Source organism: Cyrtonyx montezumae, unplaced genomic scaffold, assembly GCF_038088225.1.
Source record: "Cyrtonyx montezumae isolate F1298 unplaced genomic scaffold, pur_monq_1.0 scaffold_29, whole genome shotgun sequence".
Taxonomy (NCBI): Eukaryota; Metazoa; Chordata; class Aves; order Galliformes; family Odontophoridae; genus Cyrtonyx; species Cyrtonyx montezumae.
Window position 1 is genome coordinate 10876798 of NW_027072033.1, and position 22924 is coordinate 10899721.

Here is a 22924-nt window from a genome sequence, read left to right on the forward strand (position 1 = left end):
GTTCTAGGGAATTAAGAGAAGTACTAGTAGTGTAAAAAGTATACTGCAAGGTTAAACTCTGGTCCTGTTTCCCTATTTATTCAGTGGAGTCAGTGGAATTACTCTGTATTTGTATTGCTTTAAATAAAATATAAATAAACATTAAAGGATTAAAAAATATATATCAATTCTAGGTTTGGGCTTTTATTTGTTTGTTTGTTTGTTTTTAATGGTAAAAGGAGGGAGGATGGCATTTAATCAATCTAAAGTACAAGACAGCTAAACTTACGATTTTCTTGGAACAATAGCTAAACTGTTGAATGATGCTCCAGGGCACTGGATGCCAGAATTCCACCTACAGCTGAAGAGCATCCCTGGTTACTATATACAAAACCAAACATTTCAACATGTGGTTACATCACTTCCAACTTGAGAAGACCAGAAAAATCTTTCTGCTACGGACAATTTGTGCCACGATTCCCAGCAGCAGATCCACTGGGTAGGTTTCTACATTGTGACCTTTGCAACAGCCAGAATAGCCAACTAGGTATCTGCCTCCAACACAGGCATTAATGAAAAAATGCTTTCATGCTTCTTTCCTATAGTAAGAACTCTCTCTTCCTTTGAAAAATTAACCATTGCAGTAATACTCCTTGGCAAATATGCTGACATTTTCAGAAGCTCTAGTGAGAATTTCTAAATAGCTGTCAGACCCTTGACTGTGTTATTAAGAATGTTTCATGATTGTGAATATTACCAGAAAAATATCAGTAATAAAGTTCAGTTTTCCACTTTCTGAACCTCAGAAAAATAATGACCTCATTACCTTCTGAAAGGTTGTTACCATCCCATGTGTAAATGCTAAACTTTAAGATAAGCTCAACAGCACATGGTCTTTCAAAAAAGCTTCAGGAAGCAAAGGTCTGTCTGGTCCAATCCTCCCTGACTCAACATCAGTGCTGAACATTTATAGCTCTGAAGGTAGGAGCTTTTCTGTGCTGAATAAACAAAACAGAAACAAATCAACAAACTAAGCAATCAAATGCTTGGAGCTGGAAAAGCAGCTGTTCCCACTGTCAGCTTGGGACTAGAGTGTACTATGTATGGTTACATGTGCATGGACCAGACTGCTCAACTCAGTGGGGCTCAGGAATGTCAGCTGCTCTAAGCTCGTCTGGACTCCTTGGAGGTGAAGGGAACAGGACAGACTGAACATGGGTATCTCTGTGCTGCTCAGTAACAAAGTTCAGACCAAGGGCAAGTGCTGTGCCTGGCCTGCATCTGCATCACACATTAGTGCAGCTCTGCCCTGCATTATAGACATTTTATATCTGTGCTTTTTTCATGTCCCAGTGTCTAAACTGTGGAAAGACTGTGTCTTATCACATCTGGATGGTGGTTTTAAGACGTGAACAGGACTGTAAGCTGATTTCTCTCTGATACAGTATAAAGGCACCTAGAAGCTTCTGCAAATTGCAACATCTGCTGGGATGATATGAGAGAGGATTGCTTATTAGAGTGAATGGATATGTCTGGTGAGTTGGTACCCATACTGCCTCCTGGGAAATGCCTCAAGGCACACAGTCCTCTATAATGTCACCCAGGTGCTTTGGAAATCAGCAGCTGATGAGGGGCAGAATAACACAAGGAAGCACGTTAATGATAGAGAAGGCAAATACTGCTACAGTGCTCCAGAACACTCTTCAACTCCTTTCATCTAGCACCTTAGGCTTTGTCTTTATGAACTTCAACCGTAAATTAGAAATGCCCAACGCTGTTTTAGCTTGCAAGTGGGTTGATTCAGCTTCAAAATGGGAATCACTGGAAGTTTCTTCCCTTGCAACAAGAAGAGCCCTACAGAAGGGAACACATGGACTTACTTTGCTAATATATCTCAGACAGTAGGATGCTGAGACTAACATAAATTATCACTAACACTTACGAGCTCTGTGTATTTGTAGTAAAGTTGCAATTACTAGCACTAAGACTGGGCAGTCAGGATAAGAAAATCTAAAGAAATATAAGAGCCTTTTGTGCATTGTATATGTAAATACATGAGTACATACATATTTAAATACATAAATACAAATATATATATATATATATATATTCACCAAAATAACATATTAACTTGCATTGGATATAAAAGATAATTCCCCCAAGGCATAATTTCCTTTTCAAAATAACAAAATGTACATTTTGTGTGCCATGCATTTCCATACTACTCAGGTACAACTCCAATTCATAGACAACTACCACTAAATACTTAGGAAGATACACATCTAGAGAGAAGATGGCTGTAAAAAGCTACTCTCTAATTGCTGAAGTGAGTACAGTGATTTGTTCTCAATGCTGTACAGGAAAATGTAAAAAAGAAAAGAAACCATTAGCTTCTGTTAAGGTCATATATTCCATGTTGTTCCCACATCCCAGCTACTATTACTGCCCATTGCAGCTTCCTTCAGTACAAACCACCTTAGTGTCTTGAAATTTGTAGAAAAAGGAGAGCTTAGAGAAGACTGATCCAGTACGGCAGGGTATGTTCATAGCTACTACTCATGAAGGGTACAAGTGGTGGGGAATGAGAAGGCTTGAGCACCTGTTTTCAGCACCAGGGACTTCTTCCCATGGAAGAAACAGCAACCAAAAGACCAAGATCTGACCACTAACATGTCCTCATGATATAAGTTTGCATCCTCCAAGTCACCATAGGCTAAGCTGTCAAGCCAAAAAGATATCGATCTTGGTCTCTACTGGGCACCTAGTACAGGTAACTTCAGCACTATGGGGAAATGAAGAGAATTTGGTTGGTTTTGGTTTTCGTTTTTTTTTTTACTTCCCACAGAGATACATTTTTGAGGAGGTTTACACTTGGGTTTGAGTTGCAATCTTAAAAATGCAGTTTTGAGAAACATCTAACTTTTCATGCCTCCCGCTGAATGATAGAAAGTGTTCCTGTGAGAACCCTGGAGACAGGAGGAGATCCACACGTCAGAGGCAGCAACAGGTACGTCTGCAAAATTTGTGCAGGAATACTACACACTCAAGGCTCTTTTACAACATGTATGACAGCAGAGTGGCCTGCCCCATGTTTGGTGGTGCTTTTTTCATATAATCCATGTCATTAAGAAATCACAGTCTGAAACAGACCATTACCTTCACCATTATACATACATACTTTTTAAATCTACGTATGTATACATCGGTATACAGAAAACACTACTGCTTCGTTGTATACACATGCTGAGGCAAGCGCTGGCCTTATAGATTTATATCCGTATGCACAAATATAAGGATAGCTAAAACCTGTCCTTAAAACCCTTCCACTCTGTAGTTCTGTTAAAGCACTGTAGTGGGATTGCCCGGTCACAGCCTGAACCAGTGAATGAACATCGGAGTAACCGGAGTGGAGGAGCCCAGCTCCACCCGTCCTCTCGGTCTCTCCTTCTCAGTGGTGCTTCCGGCGGTGCTTCCGGGAGCGCAGATACGCTCAGAGCATGCGCGGGTTGCCGCCCCCCATCTCCCCTCCGCGGCTCCCTTCCTCCCGGCGCGCCAGTGTTCGAATGAGAGGCGGCTGCATTCCTTAGCCAAAACGGTCACCGGGAGGGGTGAGTTTATTCCCCTTATCTCTAATATCTCTTTCTGTAGCGCCTCTACCTCAAATAAAGGCTCTGTCACCGCCTTTGCTTCCTTTACAAGTGCTATATACTTATTCTTTTATGTTAACTTCTTCCAATGTTAACATTGCTCATGCTTATTGTTGCCTTTAATCTCCAGGACCAATTTGAAGGAAAATAAAACAAAACCGCAATAAAAACAGAAACCAAAGTACCAAAAAATGCCAAAACAGTACAGAAGTGAACTGACTTCGTATTAGCAGTGATGACTCAGAAGTTTTATGTGTCCAGTCTTTCAGTGGAGCTATATAACCCCAAGTCCTCAATGCCAATCCAAAAGCAAGGAAGTGAGAATGCAGCTACAGAGAACTCTGAAAGATTAAGCATTTTGGAAACATACATCTACATCACCCTTGGACCAGAGTCATAGGAAGGCAGAAAGCTGCATCTCTGGGAAATGTTACCTATTCACATTAGTTTGCCCGGTCTGTTGAATTCAAACACAGGAAACAGGATTTGTCACACCAGATCAAACCGTAATGGTCCTGAGATTACCACTGTGCTCTCCACTGTGATTAGTTCCCACTGTAGAGAAAGAAATTAGAAAATATTGCACAGTACACTAGGTTTTATTAGGGAATCTATTCAATTTAAGTAGTATTACAATAACCAGGAGACTTAAATTAATTCTACATTAAACAAGAACTTGACAACTATTTATCTGACCTTTTCTTTATTCAGCTATTCTATCCTCGCAACAATATGAAGTATTTTCTCCACAGATGATTATTCACAATAAATAGATAGATGATAGATAGATAGACAGACAGACAGACAGACAGATAGATAGATAGATAGATAGATAGATAGATAGATAGATAGATAGATAGATAGATAGATAGAAAAAACAATGTAAGTAATATACATGCTTTCCTGTTACCCACCACTCCACCAAGATATCAGGTTTTCCTGCAGCCTCTGAGCCTGCAAAATCAGTCAGCTAAATGCTGACAGTTGAGGATGTCAGACTAAATTCTTCCACAAGCAGGAGAAGGAAGTCTGCTGTGCCAGCGTAATTGCAACATCAATAATTGCCTCCACCATAGCATTCCTTCAGCCTTTTCAATTGGTTACAGTATTCTTCTCTTCCTGTCCAGTCCCAAGTGACCTGACCCTGCTACTGGATGTTCTCTAAATGTTCTACTGTTCTACTTGGAGATAGTTCCGCTTCAGAAGTGACTGAGCTTCTACCACTACATTTGCGTTTCACAGCAAAACAGAGATGCTCTTTTGACTTGTCCTGCAATTTCCTGGTCCTTATACTGTGATGTAGCATGGAATATTAGAATATTAGAAACAGACCTCTGTCAAACTCAGGACAAAATGAAGCCAAAACAAACAGATGAAACTGAGTTAAGGTGTAAGATCAACATGTATTACATTCTAGTATTCAGCATGCTCACCAGGTCATAATTTATCTATCTTAAAATAACTTCAATTTACATGGACCTCAGAAAGTAGGAAAGTTCTAAGAGAGGGGTTTCACTCTCCACTCTGAGTTTTCTTGATGAAACCTATCTCATGAGGCTCAAGATTTCTGTCTTCTAGACATGATGATTTAGGTTTGTATGGTTCTTAACAAAATGCATGTTTTTTTGAAAGTGGACTATGTCAGGCAATAGATAAACCAATATGGGAGAGAAAAATTGCATTCAGTTTAGCAGATGAAGGAAAGAAGCAACCAGCAGAAACTGAACTTTCCTGACAAGTTTGTAGGACACAAATGATTTACTGGCCAAGTTGCTTACCATGCACATGCAAAATATTCCTATTAAAAGCACTCTATAAACCAACCACTCTAATAATATGTCAAAGCAGGTTTTACTGGTCAGCATAGAACATTTTTACAAAACAGCTCAAAATTCTATGTGAGAAAATGTGACTAGTACCTATACATTTCTTTGCTGTTTGCTGTATCTGCTCCGCAATGTAGGGTGGTATTTGTTACTGTGCAATGAGATAATTAAATATTAAGATGTCTTCTTGTACCAGGCCTGGAGCTTACAAGTCATTAAATCTAGAGAGAAGAGATGAGCAGTCCTAACCAATACATTCCTTTTCCAGTAAACCCTGTTTTTTAATTTTTTAATATATATATATATAGGCTTTAAAGGTCTGCACAAAAATTTGAGGAAAATAAGGGAAAATAAGGTTAATGTAACCTATGTGACAAATGACCAAACTGGGTCTTTCTCTCCAGCCAAAAGATAATACAACTTTCTCTGTACTCTTCCAAAAATTAGCCACAGACAAGGTGGGGAGAGCCTTCCACCTATTCTCCTATCAACATTCACGTCCCCTAGCAAGGCATCATATCAACGTGCTACAAAATCAAGATTATGTTCTAAGCAGATCCATCTTCGTGGTTGTTGGCTCACAATTCTGCACTAGTAGACAATCTGAACTGAGTTTTGTTTTTTTTTCCTGGAGCAGGCAGGCTACACAAGGCACCCACACTTGTTTCTTGAGGAAGTATCTCTGCAGACACAATAAGGAGCAGCTCTTCAGCGGGCAGCATATGGCATGAAGGTAGTGTTGCAAGACACAGTTAAGTAAATGTTTTCCTCCCTCATGACCAGTCTGAAACATACTTCCACAAGTTCCAGCTCCCTCTAACTTCATTTTCTACCGCTAAAAACATTCAGCTCTTGACTCAATTTAACCCTCTGAACATGATTTTCAGAACTGCTGCTGTTTTAGAAACAGTAAGCCAAGGCACTGTGTCATGGATGAATGATCTGTACACCTGTACTGTGATGCAGACAGTTCCTATGCCAACAGGAGATGTGACCACCATAGACAGACACCTTGAAGGCCATCACTTCCTTTCCCTCACATATATTTCTGCATTATTTCTCCATCAGAAGGCTGTGTGCAGTTCTGATCATTTTAAAACAGGAAGCCTATTTGCTTTTGAATTTTTTTTCCAGGTATGTTCAAATTTACAAACAAGAATGTAACTTTTTGGACCAATTTTCTAAAGAAAAGGAGGACTGCCTTACATATGCTATTTTGCCTGTCAGTGAGAAATCAAAATTCCTTCAATAGCATGTACCAGAAGAGCAAAAAGACCAACGTGTTTTCCTTCTCTAGTCTTGAATACAGTTGACTGAAGACATAGAACCAAAGCACCAAAGTAAAGCCTCAGATTTGCCTTTTTCAGTGTATCATCAGAGCAATAGGAATTTGCAGGATCATAAGAGATGGGTTTTGGAAATATGCAGCTCTGAAAGCAAGGGGACAAAAGATGTCTTCTATCCTCATACTGTCCTGATGTGCTTAAGAATGATTTTTCAAATCTGTGGTATTGAGAGCACAAAGGGCTCTAATTAAGATTGATTTGTTTTGATTTGGTCACTACATTCATCAGGGGAAAAAAAGAAACAACTGTTTAAGAAAATGAAAGTTTTAAGCTATCAGTATTACACAAAGAAAAATAAAACATATATGGGATAGTTCTAGGGGTGGGGTGGAGGGAAGGTGGGAATCACTTCTATCTGACAGGCAGATTGTTAGCTATCACATCTCAAAAGGTTCTCATTATGAAACAGGGCACAAAATCTTCCTCCTCCTCTCTTGGACAACTACCTCATCTACTCATCAGCCTGTTGTGTGGAACTGGAAATACATTGTGGTCTTCTTCTTTACTTTAGCATGGTGGCTCACACTCCCAAAACAGGCTGATGTTGAAGTACATACACGCATAAAAGAGTAAAGGGACGTTCAGTTTTGGGATGCCTGTTCTGGAGTGTCTGTCAGAGACAGGATTTTTTGAAAATTTTTGCTATGAATGAATCAGAGAAAGCAAAGCCTGACACGTCTGTTAATTTGGGAAAGCTTTGGACAGAGTGCCTACATTATCACTGCTTTTCTCAGGTCCTTCTCAGCATCTGGTCAACAGTGACTATGCCAGCATGTTCTCTGAAACATCTACCATTCTCTGAGAAGTGGAAGAGAAGAGTTTATTTTATATCCTGTAGCTGTTCAAGATAGACAATCACAAATGTGGCATGGACATGTCCCACTGAAATTCAGAGAAGAAAAGCCCTAGGCAACATTAGAACAAGTACATGAACTCAATTCCCTCACTGCTCTATGGCGTGAGTAGATAGAAATTCACATCTGTTAGCAATAAACATCAGCTCCCTCCTGTTTTGTAGTATCTGTGCTACACAGTACAGACAGCAATGTCCAATGCTGCTCTCTCTCCTCTATTACTTATTTTAGTAAGTTGGATACAGTTAATTCTGATAAACACCAATTCAACTGAGAACAAAGAAGACAGAAATGACTGTTTTAAGATGCTGCAGGAATTACTCCTGCCTTCCCTGCTGCTATGCTTTGCAGGAAAAAGAAGACCAAGGGCATTTACTCTTCTTATCTTGCTGGAAGAAAGCTTTTTGATCATTTTAAATAACCTGTCAGATTTCTAAAATTCCTTCAAGACACACATGAAACATCAATCAGCCTAATAGTTGAGAAGAAAATCTTCATAAATAAATCTTCTGTGTCTCATAGAGAACATAAAAAATGTTCAGAATTTGGTATCCAGGGACCTAGCTTTGATCATTCCCCTTTTGCTACTACAGTAGCTATGAGATTTACGTATAATTTACTACAGAGCATGCGCCTTATTTTATAGCATTGCTGGAACAGTTGTGTTGGATGAGACCACTGGCCTATCTCGACTGCCACGCCATTTCTGACAGTTACCAATAGTTAATAATTTAGAAGAAAGTCAACACCCTACTTCCTGCAACACCAATGACCTCAGTTGTTTGAAGTGTCCCAGATGGCACAAAACCAGGCTGAGGAGGTAGTGGATCTCAAAGGTGAAACTGCTTAGCATTACCACTGGGAACCATGTTTTCCCTGAGAAACTACAGATGAAGAAGGGTCACCTTCCTCACTTGTTCCAGTGTGCTCTTGAGGAGGGAGAAAATTTCCTGTCTCTCCCTCAGGAGGGACAAGACAGTTCTGGCTGTCCCCATGCTGGTTCTCTGTCCCAGCTGAGAGAAGATGCACAAGAAAATGCCCTCAATTTCCTCTTCTTCTTCCCAATGGGAATAGGAAAAAGGGCCTGAGAAGCTCTAACATGCACCAGCTGGCATAGAGATGAAGTGAAAGGCACTCCAGCTAGGAATGGCTGGACTAGAGGATGTTTCAGCTACTCCAGGAATAGGGTGCATGGAAGCAGGGAAGGGAATTTGAGGTGGAAAACACTGGTATAGTTTCCTCTCCCTTGCTCTGCCCAAATATGCATTTGACCTTTCTAAAGGAGGGTGTTTAGTCCTCACTCTGCAAAGGACATGGCTCTGAGAGTTATTTTTATATATATTTAAGAAATAACCATTTAAGGATGGATTTGTAGGTTCAGGAATCCTACCCAGTCACTCTCAAGCCTTTATTGTAGCTTTAGATAAAAGCACATTGTTTACTGAGGTAGAGCGTGAAAAATATAATCATATTATGGAACCACAGAATGGTTTGGGTTGGAAGAGATCTCTAGGATCATCATGTTCACAGACCCCTGCCACAGGCAGGACTGCCAACTGCTAGATCAAGTACTAGATCAGATTGCCCAGGGACCCATCCATCCTGCATCCAAGAGGCTCACCAGCAATAATTTGAATGACATGTATGTACTTACAGGAGGAAGTGTTTGTTCCTTCTGTTGAAGCTTGTATCCTAAGCATGGGTTCTGCAACACACAGAAGGTAACAACAAAGCTGTAAGAATAAAGCCACAGCCACACCATCATAGTGGAGGCGCACAAACATTTCCCCAAGAAGGGCTTCCTCTCTGTCTTATCTTTCTTTTTTTCAATTCTTTTTGCAGGAATCAGAAACCCACTAAAGCAAAGGAAATAAATGAGATAAGTCAGGAAAGCAAAGAACTTCAAAGTTGGTACAAGTGTGTCCTAGGCACACTGTGAATAATCAGTAATCAGTTACAGCAAAAATGCTCCACAGTCCTGGGAGAGAAGACCAGGGGAAAACTGGCAAGGAGAGAGCAAAATGTTCATCTGTTTGTGGAAGCACCAGAGGAGCGTGGAAAGCAGTAGGTCTTGAGGGTCCACATGCAAACCTACGAGCTGCTTATCTCATTTCCTAACTCCAAATAGGCAGTCAGGACTCCACAATTACGGCTCAAAAGAGAGCAGGTCCTTGAGTGCTACAACCTCTGGAGAAAGCTGTAGCTGGAAGGAAGAGCAAAACTAGACATAGCAACATTGTGGTTGCAAAGGAAGTAAAAAGAACCATTCTTAAGATGGCAAATAATCTTACAGGACAGCTGAAGGAAATGGACCTAAGCAGAAGGAAGGAAGCACTCAGGAAAGTTAATGAAAGAAGCATGCCAGCCTTATACAGGGGCTAAACTCCTGTACTGTAAGAAACCGAACCATGCTGCAAAATGTGACTAGGCATTTGGCTGGCTGGCTTAGAGTCCAGCAGAACGCAGTGTCATGCATAAAGAAGAACATTTTTAAGGAGTGCTGTCAGGTGGAAAGAAGTGTCTGCAGAGAGAACAGTCAGCTTGAGGCAGCAGTGTGACATGTCACTGAGAGGGTGGAAACTAGCCTGCGATCCCTAGGAGCTGCTGAGGCACACGGCATGCTCTTTAGTGAAACATTTAGCAACATGTCACGTCAGTCAAAAAAGATGAACCTTCTGCTCAATATTAGTCACAGTAAAACCACGCTTGAAAGCTAAGACTGCTCTTTAAGCAGTCCTATCAACACCTGATGATTCACACATTCATAACAGCCAATTTCCAAATGGAGAAGCAGCACACTGATAATTTATTTGCATTTTCAAGGTCTGGAAAAAGTAAGTGATGTTCAAGACCTCAGACATCAGTCAGCAGGAAAATGCTGCAGTGGCAGGGAAAGCTGGAGTAATCTGGACCCAGGCACCAACCTGGGTTTGGCACCATGCAAATATCTGATCCAGCCACATAGCAAAGACCTATCCATAATACCATAGAGATGCACACTAGAAGATCTCAACATGCAGCCATCAAACCTTTTGCTTTCTACTATACTTCAAGACAACAGCATGATGTGCCACTTGGCACTGCATTTCCAAGTGCAGTGGATTTATCAGGAATGCAGCCAGCCTTTTGAACATGCCTGTCTCCTTCCCTCCAGTCAACAATAGCAGTAAAGAGGAGAGCAGTAATGTAACAGCAGGCACTGGAAAGGACACAGGCAAGGAAAGAGACAAAAAATGTATTCCATGGGAAAGAAGGGAGCAAAGTGCAGGGCCTACATTCTTGCTGCAGAAGGGGGAGCACAATGGTGTCAGGTTCCAATGGTTACAGGACACTTGCTATTAGCTATGTGGTCTTATAGATACCCAGTGAAGCACTGGTGACAGGCCTCACTGAGAACGTGAATGAATATGGGCACATCCAACGGCTTTTCTGTCAGGCAGTTGTGCCAAGATTCCAGAAGTAGGTCGCCACACATGCAGATGCATCAAAGGGAAGACTGCAGGCATGTTAAATGCAAAATCTGGCAATCAAACAGTTTTCCTTGATCTAGCCTACAAACTCTGTCATCTCACACTAAAACCTGTCTCTGCCAGACATAGCTTTCTCAAAAAGCTAGCAGGAATCTAGCCTCTCTGCCAAGCAGGATATGTGCATCTTGTAAATCTTTGGGATGCTTGGCTTACACACGCCTATCCACAATTCCCTTGGCTAAACTCAGCAGTAGAGACAATTGCTGGAATTGTGAGCATATATAAAGCAACTCCAATGTTAACATAATGAAAGTGACTTCTCATTGGGGTAATTCTAGGAGTGACTCTTGGAGGTGTGAAATATATAACTGCAAGCAGGATCCTGAAAGCAGAATCCAACAGCCTGGAAAAAAAAAACAACCAACCAACCAACCAAAAAAAAAAACACCTGGGGAAGGCTCCTACTATGCCAAAGGCAGTTTTGAAAGCAGATAAATTATGGTAGTGTCTACCTTCACAGATTCTGAAGAGCTGTCAGGCAATTTGCCTAGAAGCCAGAAGAACAGGGCAGTCTAGGCAGCAGTCTTTCTGTTGGAAACATCAGTATATCCATATGCTGAAGTTCATGTGCAACTGCTAGAATTTATGGGAACAGGAGCAATAAGTGCTTTTTAAAACAAGGATCCTAACAGCTAGAACATGCTTTGATTTGAGCTGCTTGCAGGCTGACAACTGCAGGCCACACATTATAATTCTCAATACAGATTCGAGATACTAATGGGTATGCTCCACAATTCTTCATTCATCTGTCCCTGAAGCAGATCCAGCATTCAAGATCATAAGCAGGCTCTTAGGCTCTGGATGCAGGTGATAAGAAGCAGTCTCATAGATGCAGAAGCAGTATTCAGGAAGAAACAAAGAGAAATAGAGAGGAAGACTTTACTAGTGGAACTTACTTGAAGAAGTTTTTGTCCCTTCTGTTGATACTGGTATCTTGCTGGTGCTCTCTGGAAAACATAAGAGGCAACAAGAAGTTATAATGCACCAGGTGTTCCTCTAACAGCAATCAGCTCCAAAAATGGAGGAGAAAAAGAGGAAAAAGATACTCAAACAAGCTTAAATGCTGTTTCAGTTGCAGAGGCTGCAATCAGACATCAACTTGCAAAAGTTTCCTTTTTGGGGTAAAAAAAAACAAAAAAAATCACACTGGTGTCTGCTGGTGGGACTAAAGAAGTCTGTTACTTTGCAAAGAAACCAGTTGATCAATCTTTCATTCTCCACTGGGAATATCTGATCAGTGGCAACAGGAGAAATTACACAGATGGTTCTGTTTCTGGAAGGCGTCAGAGTAAGTATTCACTCCTTACATTTCTAGAGAGTTTAATTTTGCAAAGATGTGTTCCTGTTCATATCACTTTGCTGCTGAGTGCATCCGATAATGTCACTTGCCACTTTAGTTAAATCTTTGAAGTCACACATGCAAACCCAGCCTCCCATGGGATGACTGCTGTGATTTAAATCAGTTGATTTACTGAAGAGAGAAGAAAAGTTGTTCTATCCTGGTCCTATGGAGTTGTGCTATTGCCAGTGACACACTGCCATGGACTTCTTGTACTGGAGAACCTTTTTTCTAATGACACCATCCACCTGTCTGTGCACTGCTTACCCTACAAAACCACAGCTATGTGGACTTCCCTAGGTATGAATAAATTACTTTTCAGTTCTATGCATCTCAGTTTTCTTCAGGTTTTCACAACAGTTTCCCACCTCAGATCTGTGCAGCTCAGTACTGCTGCAAAAGTTTGAGTTCCATAGTTGGCGTAAGGACACAAATGCCAGGGAAGATGTCCAGCTTTGAATCCTCAGTGCACAACAAGAATCCTCTGGTAGGCCAAATAAAAAATGGTTTAGAAAAAGCCTCAAGAGACATAGGAAAAGGCAGTTTAAGAAAGTTGGTGGCTCTCTGCTCATGTTCTCAGTGTGCACAGTGTCTTGAACAAAGACAGAACCCAGCCCAACTGTCTCTCCTCAGAATCCTTATCACTAAGCTTGTGTTATCACTAAACTTGTGTTAAACCTGTGTATTAATTTCTATCTTGTTAGTACTTTTTCCCTTTTGGTACAGTTTCCTTAGGCAAATATCATGGTTGTCTGGGTAATAGAACCTAGTTTCATCTCATTAATGAGAGAGAACATTCTATGCAGCATTTCACTGATAGCTAGTGGTGCATGGCATGGAAATGAGTATCATCAGTAACATTTTTAAGGTCAAACCTTTGCACTAGGTTTTGGAGCTTAGTGGCCCTTAGCCAGACTACTTTCAGGTCCATTTGTCAGCTATGGAGGCAGTTTGCTGTTGTGCACTGAGGATGTCTGAGCAATTAACCTTTCTTGCAGAGATAGAACAGGTCTGACAGCTGAACAGCTCAGCATCTGGCATGACTGTAGCAACCTTTTCTTTACCAGTTAAAGAAACCATGCTCCATTTAGTGCTTATGCTGAGCTTGTTTGAGTAGTACTTATTGCTGCCTTCCTAGGCTTGGCTGTGTCATTAAAACACAGGTGGGAAGTATTCCTTCTGGTGGAAAACACAGCCAGAGCCTCCCACATCAGAAATGTGTTAAGAAATATGTTAGGAAAACATAGCTAAGTCACACATTACCACGCCTTGTTAGTGATTTTCGTACTAGCAACATTAACAGTGGATAGTAGTGCCTGAAAAATTATATGTAGTGGTTATTGAAAATGACACACCAAAATGGCAAAAAAAAAAAAAAGAGATATTTTATATCAGTAAAAAGGACAACACAGTTCCACACAATGCACCAGCTGAAAACAAGATGAGGCTATGGGAACCTTCAGTACTTGCCTGAAATGGAACAGCCCAAGCATGTTTCAGTCATGGTACTTGCAGTTGTTGAAAATATGGAGACCACAGTTTGTTTATCTGCAAGGAGCAGCAACCTCAAATGCTCCATCCACTTATGTTCCCTGGAGTTTCTAAGAAGTGATCAGATTTCATGAGGTGCCATTTCCTGAAACTGAATATGTATCTTTCTTAAGATGAAATATTGGGAGGATGGGCAAGAAATCATTTTCTGGGGATGCTTTTAAAGGACAGGTCCCTGCAGTCTCTCTGTACCATCTCCTCAATGCTGACCAGCTCCTGTCTCTTATGATGAGATAGGGAAGAGGCCTCTGAACACAAAATAGATTTGCAGCACTCTTGGTGAGCTTGGCATCTTGATCCATCCTGCTGGGAAGGGAGCATTGCCTGGGCTGCTAAGAGGGGACAGCTCAATGCCAAGGTAATAACAAGCATTGCTGAAGGAGGCAAGAAGTCTTCCTGCTGAGGAGAAAACTTTTTCTTTTTTTTTTTTTTTTTTCCCCCAGGGATAACCAAGTATCTAACAGCCATACAGCTGCCTTTCTGAAGAACCCTCTGAATGCCCTTACAGCCCATTTTTCCCCCTCTAGTTTGTCTGAAGCCTAGCACAAAAAGCTTGCTTCAGTAAACTGAGGGTTTGATCTCATGGGTTCTGGTTTCAGCTTCCAAGATGGCCCTGAGGACTGACAGGGAGAACAAGCAGAGACGGTCAGAGACATGCTCCTCCGTCTGAACTGTCACAAGTCCATGGGACCAGAGGGGATCCACCCAAGGGTGCTGAGGGAGCCGGCAGAGGTGATTGCCAAGCCGCTTTCTGCCATCTATCAGAATTCCTGGTTATCTGGAGAGGTCCCACAAGATTGGAGGCTTGCCGATGTGACTCCCATCTACAAGAAAGGCCATAAGGAAGATCCGGGGAACTACAGGCCTGTCAGCCTGACCTTGGTTTTTTTCTCATAAGACTTGGACACAAGTCTTATGAGGAGCGGCTGAGGGAGCTGGGATTGTTTAGTCTGGAGGAAAGGAGGCTCAGAGGAGACCTTATTGCACTCTACCACTTCCTGAAAGGGGGTTGTGGTGAGAAGGGGGTGGGCCTCTTCTCCCAGATAACTAATGACAGCACAAGAGGGAATGGCCACAAGTTGCGCCGGGGAAGATTTAGATTAGATCTGAGGAAAATTTTTTTCTCTGAAAGAGTGGTCAGGCACTGGAATGGCCTGCCTAAGGAGGGAGTTGAGGAACCATCCCTAGCACTGTTCAAGAAGTGTTTAGATGAGGTGCTAAGGGATTTGATTTAGTAGTTCAGTGGGTAGGGATGGTGATAGGAGGATGGTTGGACTAGATGATCTTGTAGGTCCTTTCCAACCTAATGTATCTATGAATCAATGAATCTATGAACAACTTGAGCTCTGAGAGGGATCCAAGTGAGAGCTGCAAAAATGCTTCTTGTCATCCTGAGGTTTATTTTCTGTTAGTGACTTAAAGCCTTCACACAGATTTTGTCATTCAGACACATAGCTGCCAGATACCTAGAGAAAATTGAAGTATCTGAAACATCTTGATACTCATTCTACAGCAGGCAAAGAAATGGCAACATTAGTCTTGGGGGTCCAAATCATTGAGGTTTGTTCCAGGCATGCTCATTTCACCCACTAAGAATCTGACTCATTATGTCAGCCTACCGTGTTAAAAAGAAAACCAAAAAAACTGCAGTCCTTGATAACCTGTAACTAGGTTAATGAAGAACACTCCTGCTTTCATAAAATCTCATATTAATGCATATGTAGGGAGGGATTTGTCTTGCATTTGAGATGTTTCATAGTTGACCTCATGCTCAGTGGATGCTAGATGCAAGAAAGTGCTTTTAATTACTTTTTTATGTCATCTTTTTGAAGATCAGCTACTGGCTACCTTTAGAAGAGGAAGACTGTTCACAAAAATTAAACTTTAACAAATGATGAATATCAGATCTCTGCTGTCTACTGCACAATTCGTAGCTGTTAGTAGCACTGCAAGTAATAAGTATGCAAAGCCATTGCCACCTTTGTCTGTGTAGATCATGAATTTACCAAGGATTACTTCTGCCCACAGCTGAGTTACATGTAACTATCACCAGAGCACTTCCTTTCAATTCAGCAAGGTTGTCCCAGGCACCCCTTCTAATGATTCAAAAGATGTCAACTTAGTGCAGACATGCAGGATGAGGACTTACACAATACCCTGCCACAATCCAGCAGCTGCAAACACTGAAGATTGCTGACTTCTGAAACTTCTCTGCAGGAATCCCTCTGCATGCTGAGCCATGCTGGGCACAACAAATCTCCTTAGTGCAACAAAGGATTTAGGTCAATGGGTTTTAAAGTGAAAGGCTGGATTCAGCCTTCATACTCTACACTTGTGAAAATGAGGTCACTTACCTAGTTATCTAGACAACATTTTTTTTTGTGGCTGAGTTATCAAACATGTAGTTAAAAGCTTGGACTATAGTAGAAAATATTCTCTCAGTGTCCTCAACTGAGCTAAGGTTTAATATTCACGGTAAAGGCCATGAGAAAGTTCACTGCAAGCATCCTTTGTCTGTCTAAAGAGACAAGTAGCTATTGTCACACAGCAAAACTCGTGTACGATTTATACAATTCCAAGAGTAATTCACAGCTCTCAGCTGACTTTAATTACTATCTTTCTTAGGGGAGCATACATGAATAAGAGTGAATGAAATTAAAAATGCGGTCATATCCTGTGGGCAACTTACACTCACTAGAGATGTAAAAAAGATAACAGAAAAACTCCCACTTCTTGTTAATAAGAATGCTAGCTAAACAGATTTTGCCTGCCTATTTTTACATTTGCTGCATTTTTTATCTATAGATGTGGCTCTACAAATGAGGCTTAATGTGTCTTTAAAAGGAAAGATGTTACAGGAAAACACAGTGCTCATCCTGCATGTGTGTTTGTAGGTGTGTTCACATATAGTGAAAACTTGCACAAGAACAAATAGGGCAGTTTTAATTAACAGCAATGACACTAATAACAGTAGCAGTAAGAAAGACTGGAGCTATTGCATTGACTCTTACTTTTTAAGGAAGAAAGTGTTACCATTTTTGGGAATGAGATTAAGGAAAAATCAAGTGCTTTTCTCGCTGACAAAAAAAAAAAAAAAAAGAAAATACTACAGCACTTTATTGAGAAATATCCATTTTTCTGTGCATAAGCATAATGGTGGATAGATGTTTGATATGTTCCTAGAGCTCACTTTTGTGGGAAAACAACATAGAAAATGTCAACCAAAATAGACAAACTAAAAAAAAAAATAATAATATCTTAGTGGAAAGAAAAATAACCTGATTTCCAGAAATATCATCATCTTATATACCCTCAGTCTTAAAGCACACAGCATGAAGGAAAAGGAGGATCTAACAGTTTATGGACAACAGGGCACATTAACAACCATGCTTATTGACCATGCAGGCACCAACAGTGCCTAATTAAAGGTAAGTTTCACACAAATGACCAAAAACCTTTGTGCCTGTCCTGAGGAGGTTCATTCTTCTTAGAAGTCCACATTATAAGTTTTCTACAGGTTGCTCCTGGGTTGTCCTGGACCCCAAAGTCTTCTCCAAAAGCTCATTGGCAGTAAATGAATGAGAGCCAAAAAGTCTTTTTTTTTTTTTTTAATTGCTTTCCTTCTCTCCCTTTCCCACCATGAAAAGAGCAGGACCACACATATATGGGACCTGAATAATGACTATTTTTCATGAATCATTACCAAGTTTGGATCCCAAGTCTGTCATTAAGCCAGCAAGGGGAAGAGTCAGGGAATGTGGTGGAAGAAGAGGTGAGGAGGTCATCAGTACAGAGGGTCTGTCTCTGTTTGGAAAGCTGATGTTGCCCTCTGGGGCCTTGCCTATGCTGTTCCTCAAGCCCAGGTGGAAAATGCCATGCTTACGAGAAAAAATAGCAATTATTTTACTGGTAATTTGTAAGAAAGAGTAAGCAGAGGGGGTTGAAATGAATGTGTGTCTACCAAATATATATGATTTATTTAATCATCTAGTGTATGCTGCCATGCCTGAGTCTAGATTATCAAATGTCACTGAGATGTTTCAGTTCAGGTGCTACTGAATTTCCAATTCAGATCTTCACAGAAAAGAGCTAGCTGCCATGTTTAGGTTGGATCCAGATTTTTACAGTTTGCATGCATGATGGTGTTTTAAACAACTTATGCTTCACAACAAGATTAGACAAATTTTACAAATGTTACAATCTCAAATTGAAAAGTTTGCCTGCAAATGTTCCCATTCAAATCCAGGCTCGTGATTCTCAAGTGTTTCACTGTCATTCAGGACCGCCCAAAGGGAAGTTCAAAAATTCATGTCACAAAGTAGGAATTAAGTCTTCCCTGTGTGTTCCCCTGCTAGATCACCATTCCTTCTCTGAGGAAGTAGTGGAGGTTGCCCACACACTTTTTTGCCTTTATTTGTATCACTGCCCAGGCACAGTGCCTACAGCTGAGTATTGGAAACTCCAGTTCCTTGGAAACAGTGTAGGAGCTTTCCATGTAAGCAGCTAGTGAGCAATCAAAAATTGTGCTCATGGAAACCAAGAACATTTACAAAGCTGCACAGAAACACCTACACATTTTTGCTCCTAATAACATTCCAGTAAATAACACTTGATCTTTTATATTATTCTCCTGACATCTGATCATGATGATAATACCAGACAGCTCACGTGAAATCTTAGCACTTGGGATTTTTCAGTTAATGAATTAGAATAGTAAATGCACAATATGAATGCAGTCAAGCAATCACCATGTGACCACAGAACAGATGATATACAAAGACAAATCCCACAGGCAAACATTTACAATCTTTATTTATTTAATGAAATGCCTATATATGTGGAACAGAAAAAGCCATTGCCTTATTTCTATTGTTACATCTTCAAACTCATGTCATGTACATATATGCGTAATAAAAAAAGCATATACGTATATATGCTTTGTTTCCTAACAACAGCATGTTCTTGATACTTCACTGTTAGCTAATTAGACATTAGAACTACATTAGACAATATCACACTTAAGACTAGCTGAACCACAGACTACAGTGCACATGCAAGGAGAAACAGCACTTTTAAAACATTTATGTTCAAGAAAACACTTCTTAAATTCTGTAAGGAGCACTCAGAACTTACTATAAGTGAAATGAAGTAAAGGAGCTCTGCAAAAACTATTAACAAATCTGAAATAATTTTAAAATGTCCAAGTAGCTGACTAAAAATCTCTCTTCCTTATGAAATAAGTTTAAAATGCAGCACCTGAAGGTGCCTTAAGGTACATTGTGGCTTTGCATAATATGCCTTCATCTTTCCTGTGATAGAAATCAAGAAAAAAAACCTACAGCTGTCAACATCTGTGAAAGGAAAACTCGCAGCAACCAGAACCATGCAAATAGAAGAGAAGTGGAGCTCTGGTTTAGAAGTTAGATTAAGACTTGTTTATGGTAAATGAAAGCTCCCTCACAGGTCTCTCATGCCTCTGTTACTCATTAGTACCACAAAAATTAAAATATTCCCTTTCATTATCTTCTGATCTCATCTATTTAGACTGTGACTTAGACTTCATTTTGGGAAGTCTATCACAGAAAATGCCATAGGAGATCTACAGGAGACATCCTATTTGACTGAGTAAGGAAAGCCAAGCATCTCAATGACAGAGAAACCAAGTCAGGCCTGTTTCATTTTCTTAGCGCAACTAACAGGTTTCAGCATTTCTGCTTCCACTTCACTTGCAAGTCTTTCCCTTCCTTCTGACTCTTTTGCCCTAATAACAGAAAAGTCAAGATATTTCTGAATACAATAGTGAAATAAATAGCCAAACCTTACCATTGGTGTCTGTGATGATAACGCTGGCTTTAGTACTGTCGTTCCCTAGTTTGCTGCTCACTCTGCATGCGTATTCCCCAGCATCAGCCAATGTGGCTCTAAAAATGTGAAGCTCAGAGTATTTCCTGTAAAATGAAAAAAGGCATTTAAGTGTCCTTTATTGGAGTAACAGTTGCTGCATGAAATAATGCACTTTTTCCCTCAACAGATTCTTGCTTTCTGTTCTTATACTCTGACAGATTAACACGAACCAGGTTTGAAAGAAGGGAAGACAGTAAACAAAAACCTCTCTCCTACAAGATGCTGGAAAACAGGCATAAAAATGAACTCAATTAAAGTTGCTTATTTATGCTTTTCTGCTTGAAAGGAGGCTTTGTTCTTAAAGGAAATCTCTGTAAAATAGCCTCACTTCCTCAGTGAAATTGTTGGCAATTCTGATGCCATGGAGATGGTTGTAATTTTAAAATAGATTACTTTTTCTACAGGTTCACATTGCCAGTCTCAGAGTTCTGGGTAAGTACTGTAGCTTCCAATGTTTGACAAAATAATCATGAGATCAGGACACACCACTCTAATCAACAACCTCTGAAACCCCAACAGTAAATCATTCTCCAGCACTAACAAAAAATTACTAGCAGGAGCACAATTTGCATGAAGCAACATTTTGTTCCTGGCTCAGAGATGTAATTTAATCAGTCTCCAAGGTTTTGAGATTAGATTTCAAAATGCAGAACTCCTGCTGGCTCATTAATTTGGTAAGAACATGTTCTGGTGTCATTCAAGGGGTCCCCAACTCATGTGATGTCAATAATCCCATTACCTAGACTGCAGGGAATGACTAGCTTGGGGAAAAAAATACAACTTACTGCTGTTCCTAGTTTCTGTTTAAAATAAGTGCTTTGTGGAAGTTTTTGCCTGTAGAAAAGCCCCTTCATTTATCAGCAGAACAGTTGCTTAGTAGAGTGCATGAACACAGGCTTACCTATGTTAGCCTATCCTAACAATAAGGACTACTCCCTGGGAGGCATAGGTTCTTCCCTCTAAAATCTTACTCACCAGCAATGAGTGCTGAGCTAAGCAATGTTTGGGCAGCTGCTTTGCTTCAGCACAGCCACATTTTCTGACTCTTCATTCAGACTTTACAACTGTTTACCCCTTCTAGGAACCACTGAAAAGGTCTGGGTTCACACCAAAGATCAGTCTTTGTAGTAGCAGTGCTTCTGCCACAATCAAATTACTCAGTGCTGCTTCTAACACACCTTTGCGAGCCATCTCTCCCTTCATTACAGTCAGCCATTCCATCTGGTGCTTTTAGGCAGATCAGACTTTCCTGCCTCCTTGCAAATGTCCTAAAACTGGGAAGTCAGCACTGTGGCCCTCATGGGATGTGAGCACTGTGCCAGCAGGAATCCCCAGCTCTACCTGAAACCTACATTATAAGCATTTCCTGTCACGCCAAGAAAAAAGGCTGCTTTCCAGAGGCTACTGGCCTTCCAAGAAGAGGCAGCATCCAACCTAGTATCATCAATTTGCTAAGGGTTGCTTCAAAGGTAAGCAACTGTGTAGCTGACTTCTTGGAGTCCTTTCTCAGGTTCCCAGTATAGAATTAATTTACTGGGCTGTGCATCTCACTGCATTTCAGACAGCATATAAGAGAACACTCCAGCTGGTGGCCACAAAGAGTTAGTGAGTAGAAGTGGAAAAGACACTGACAGAATCTACTGTCTCTTTGGATGGAATTTTGCATCTAATAGCTACACTTAGAACCACAGTAAAAACAGCCTGCTATTTAACTCCCTGCCACCCATTTACACACCTCCCTTTTCAACAGTCTGTTGAAAACCCGTACTGGAAGTAGTCTATACCATATAACAGCTTGCATGGACATGTGATATTTCCTGTATCCCACAGGTTATCTTTCAGCTATTCTTGTAGACATTCGTCTTTCAAGAGAGCAGGCCATAGCTTCAAGGTGTTTCAAAAGAAAACATAAGCAGAATCTGCTCTTTAGGGAGCTCACGTTGATAAACAAGCACAGCTGCAGTGATATCACTTTTATTTGGACACTCAGTGTGTGTCTGCTGGAGTCTCTTTTCCTCTCTGTGGCATTAAGTAATATTGATGCAAACATCCTTCACGGCACTCTTAGCTTTTAGAAGAAGTAACTCTGTTTCCCCTACACATTTGTTTAATTATCTTTGTTTTACATGACATCTATGGAGAAAGTCAAGGAAGTGAGGCTTCCTTTTATAATTTTAGGATGATATTAAAATAGGTAAAACAACCTTATGGCTTACAAATCTACTTCTTCATAGTAAAATTCATCAAGGAGGAGAAAGCAAATGAATATTTACACCTTTAAGGATATTATCAATACATATCACGATAGAATTCTAAATAGTCAGAGTAAAGGATGACTCATGAATGGCTGTAAATGAAACAGCCTTTTATAGCAACATTGTGCTCCAACAGTACTCATTTAAAGTCCCTGAGATTTTATATCTAAATGCTTGTTCTGTTTTCAGTCTATACCATACAACACCAAAAAATGCCTCTCCCACTACAGTTTGCTTTTGCTACATCTTTAGTCCGCTGGTACTATGGCACTGCAGATCTTATATTCATACACAAAAGAGAAAAAATACATCACAGAATGCAGCCTTAGCCCACCTTATCTGACTGCTTGAATTCATTTTGCTTCCAGGCTCCATCTGTCATCCAGAATCACCTGTCTACGAACAAATATCCAGGCTAAGCTTGGATGAATCCCTAGATACAGGGCACTTGTACACAAAGTTTTCTCTTGCACTGTTCCATCCAAGTCCATCGTCTCCTGCTCAAAAATCCTGTAATTCACGTAATGAAAAGATCCTGACTCTGTACAGGATCTACGCAAAAATGTGTGTTCTTCATGTGGGTTTGAAATGCAGAGAAAGAAAATGAAACATTTTGACAAGAAATGCTTGAACAGCAAGTGAAAAGGCATTTTCTGGTGATTAATTTTTACTGTGTCTACACTGACATACAGA

The 22924-nt window shown here is 40.5% G+C and overlaps 1 protein-coding gene across 6 annotated transcripts in view; it reads right to left on the reverse strand.

The window, feature by feature from the left end:
* NRG1 (neuregulin 1) overlaps positions 1-22924 on the reverse strand; it is a 181511-nt gene that overhangs the window by 114084 nt on the left and 44503 nt on the right. For 4 of the 6 annotated variants that reach the window (XM_065740719.1, XM_065740715.1, XM_065740714.1 and 1 more), the window contains exons 3-5: positions 19896-20020; positions 12079-12129; positions 9307-9357 (exon numbers count right to left, since the gene is read on the reverse strand). In XM_065740719.1, coding sequence (XP_065596791.1) covers positions 9307-9357; positions 12079-12129; positions 19896-20020 — 227 coding nt within the window. Of the gene's footprint in view, positions 1-9306; positions 9358-12078; positions 12130-19895; positions 20021-22924 lie in introns of those variants that run through there. The other 2 variants (XM_065740720.1, XM_065740722.1) reach the window with 2 other exon arrangements.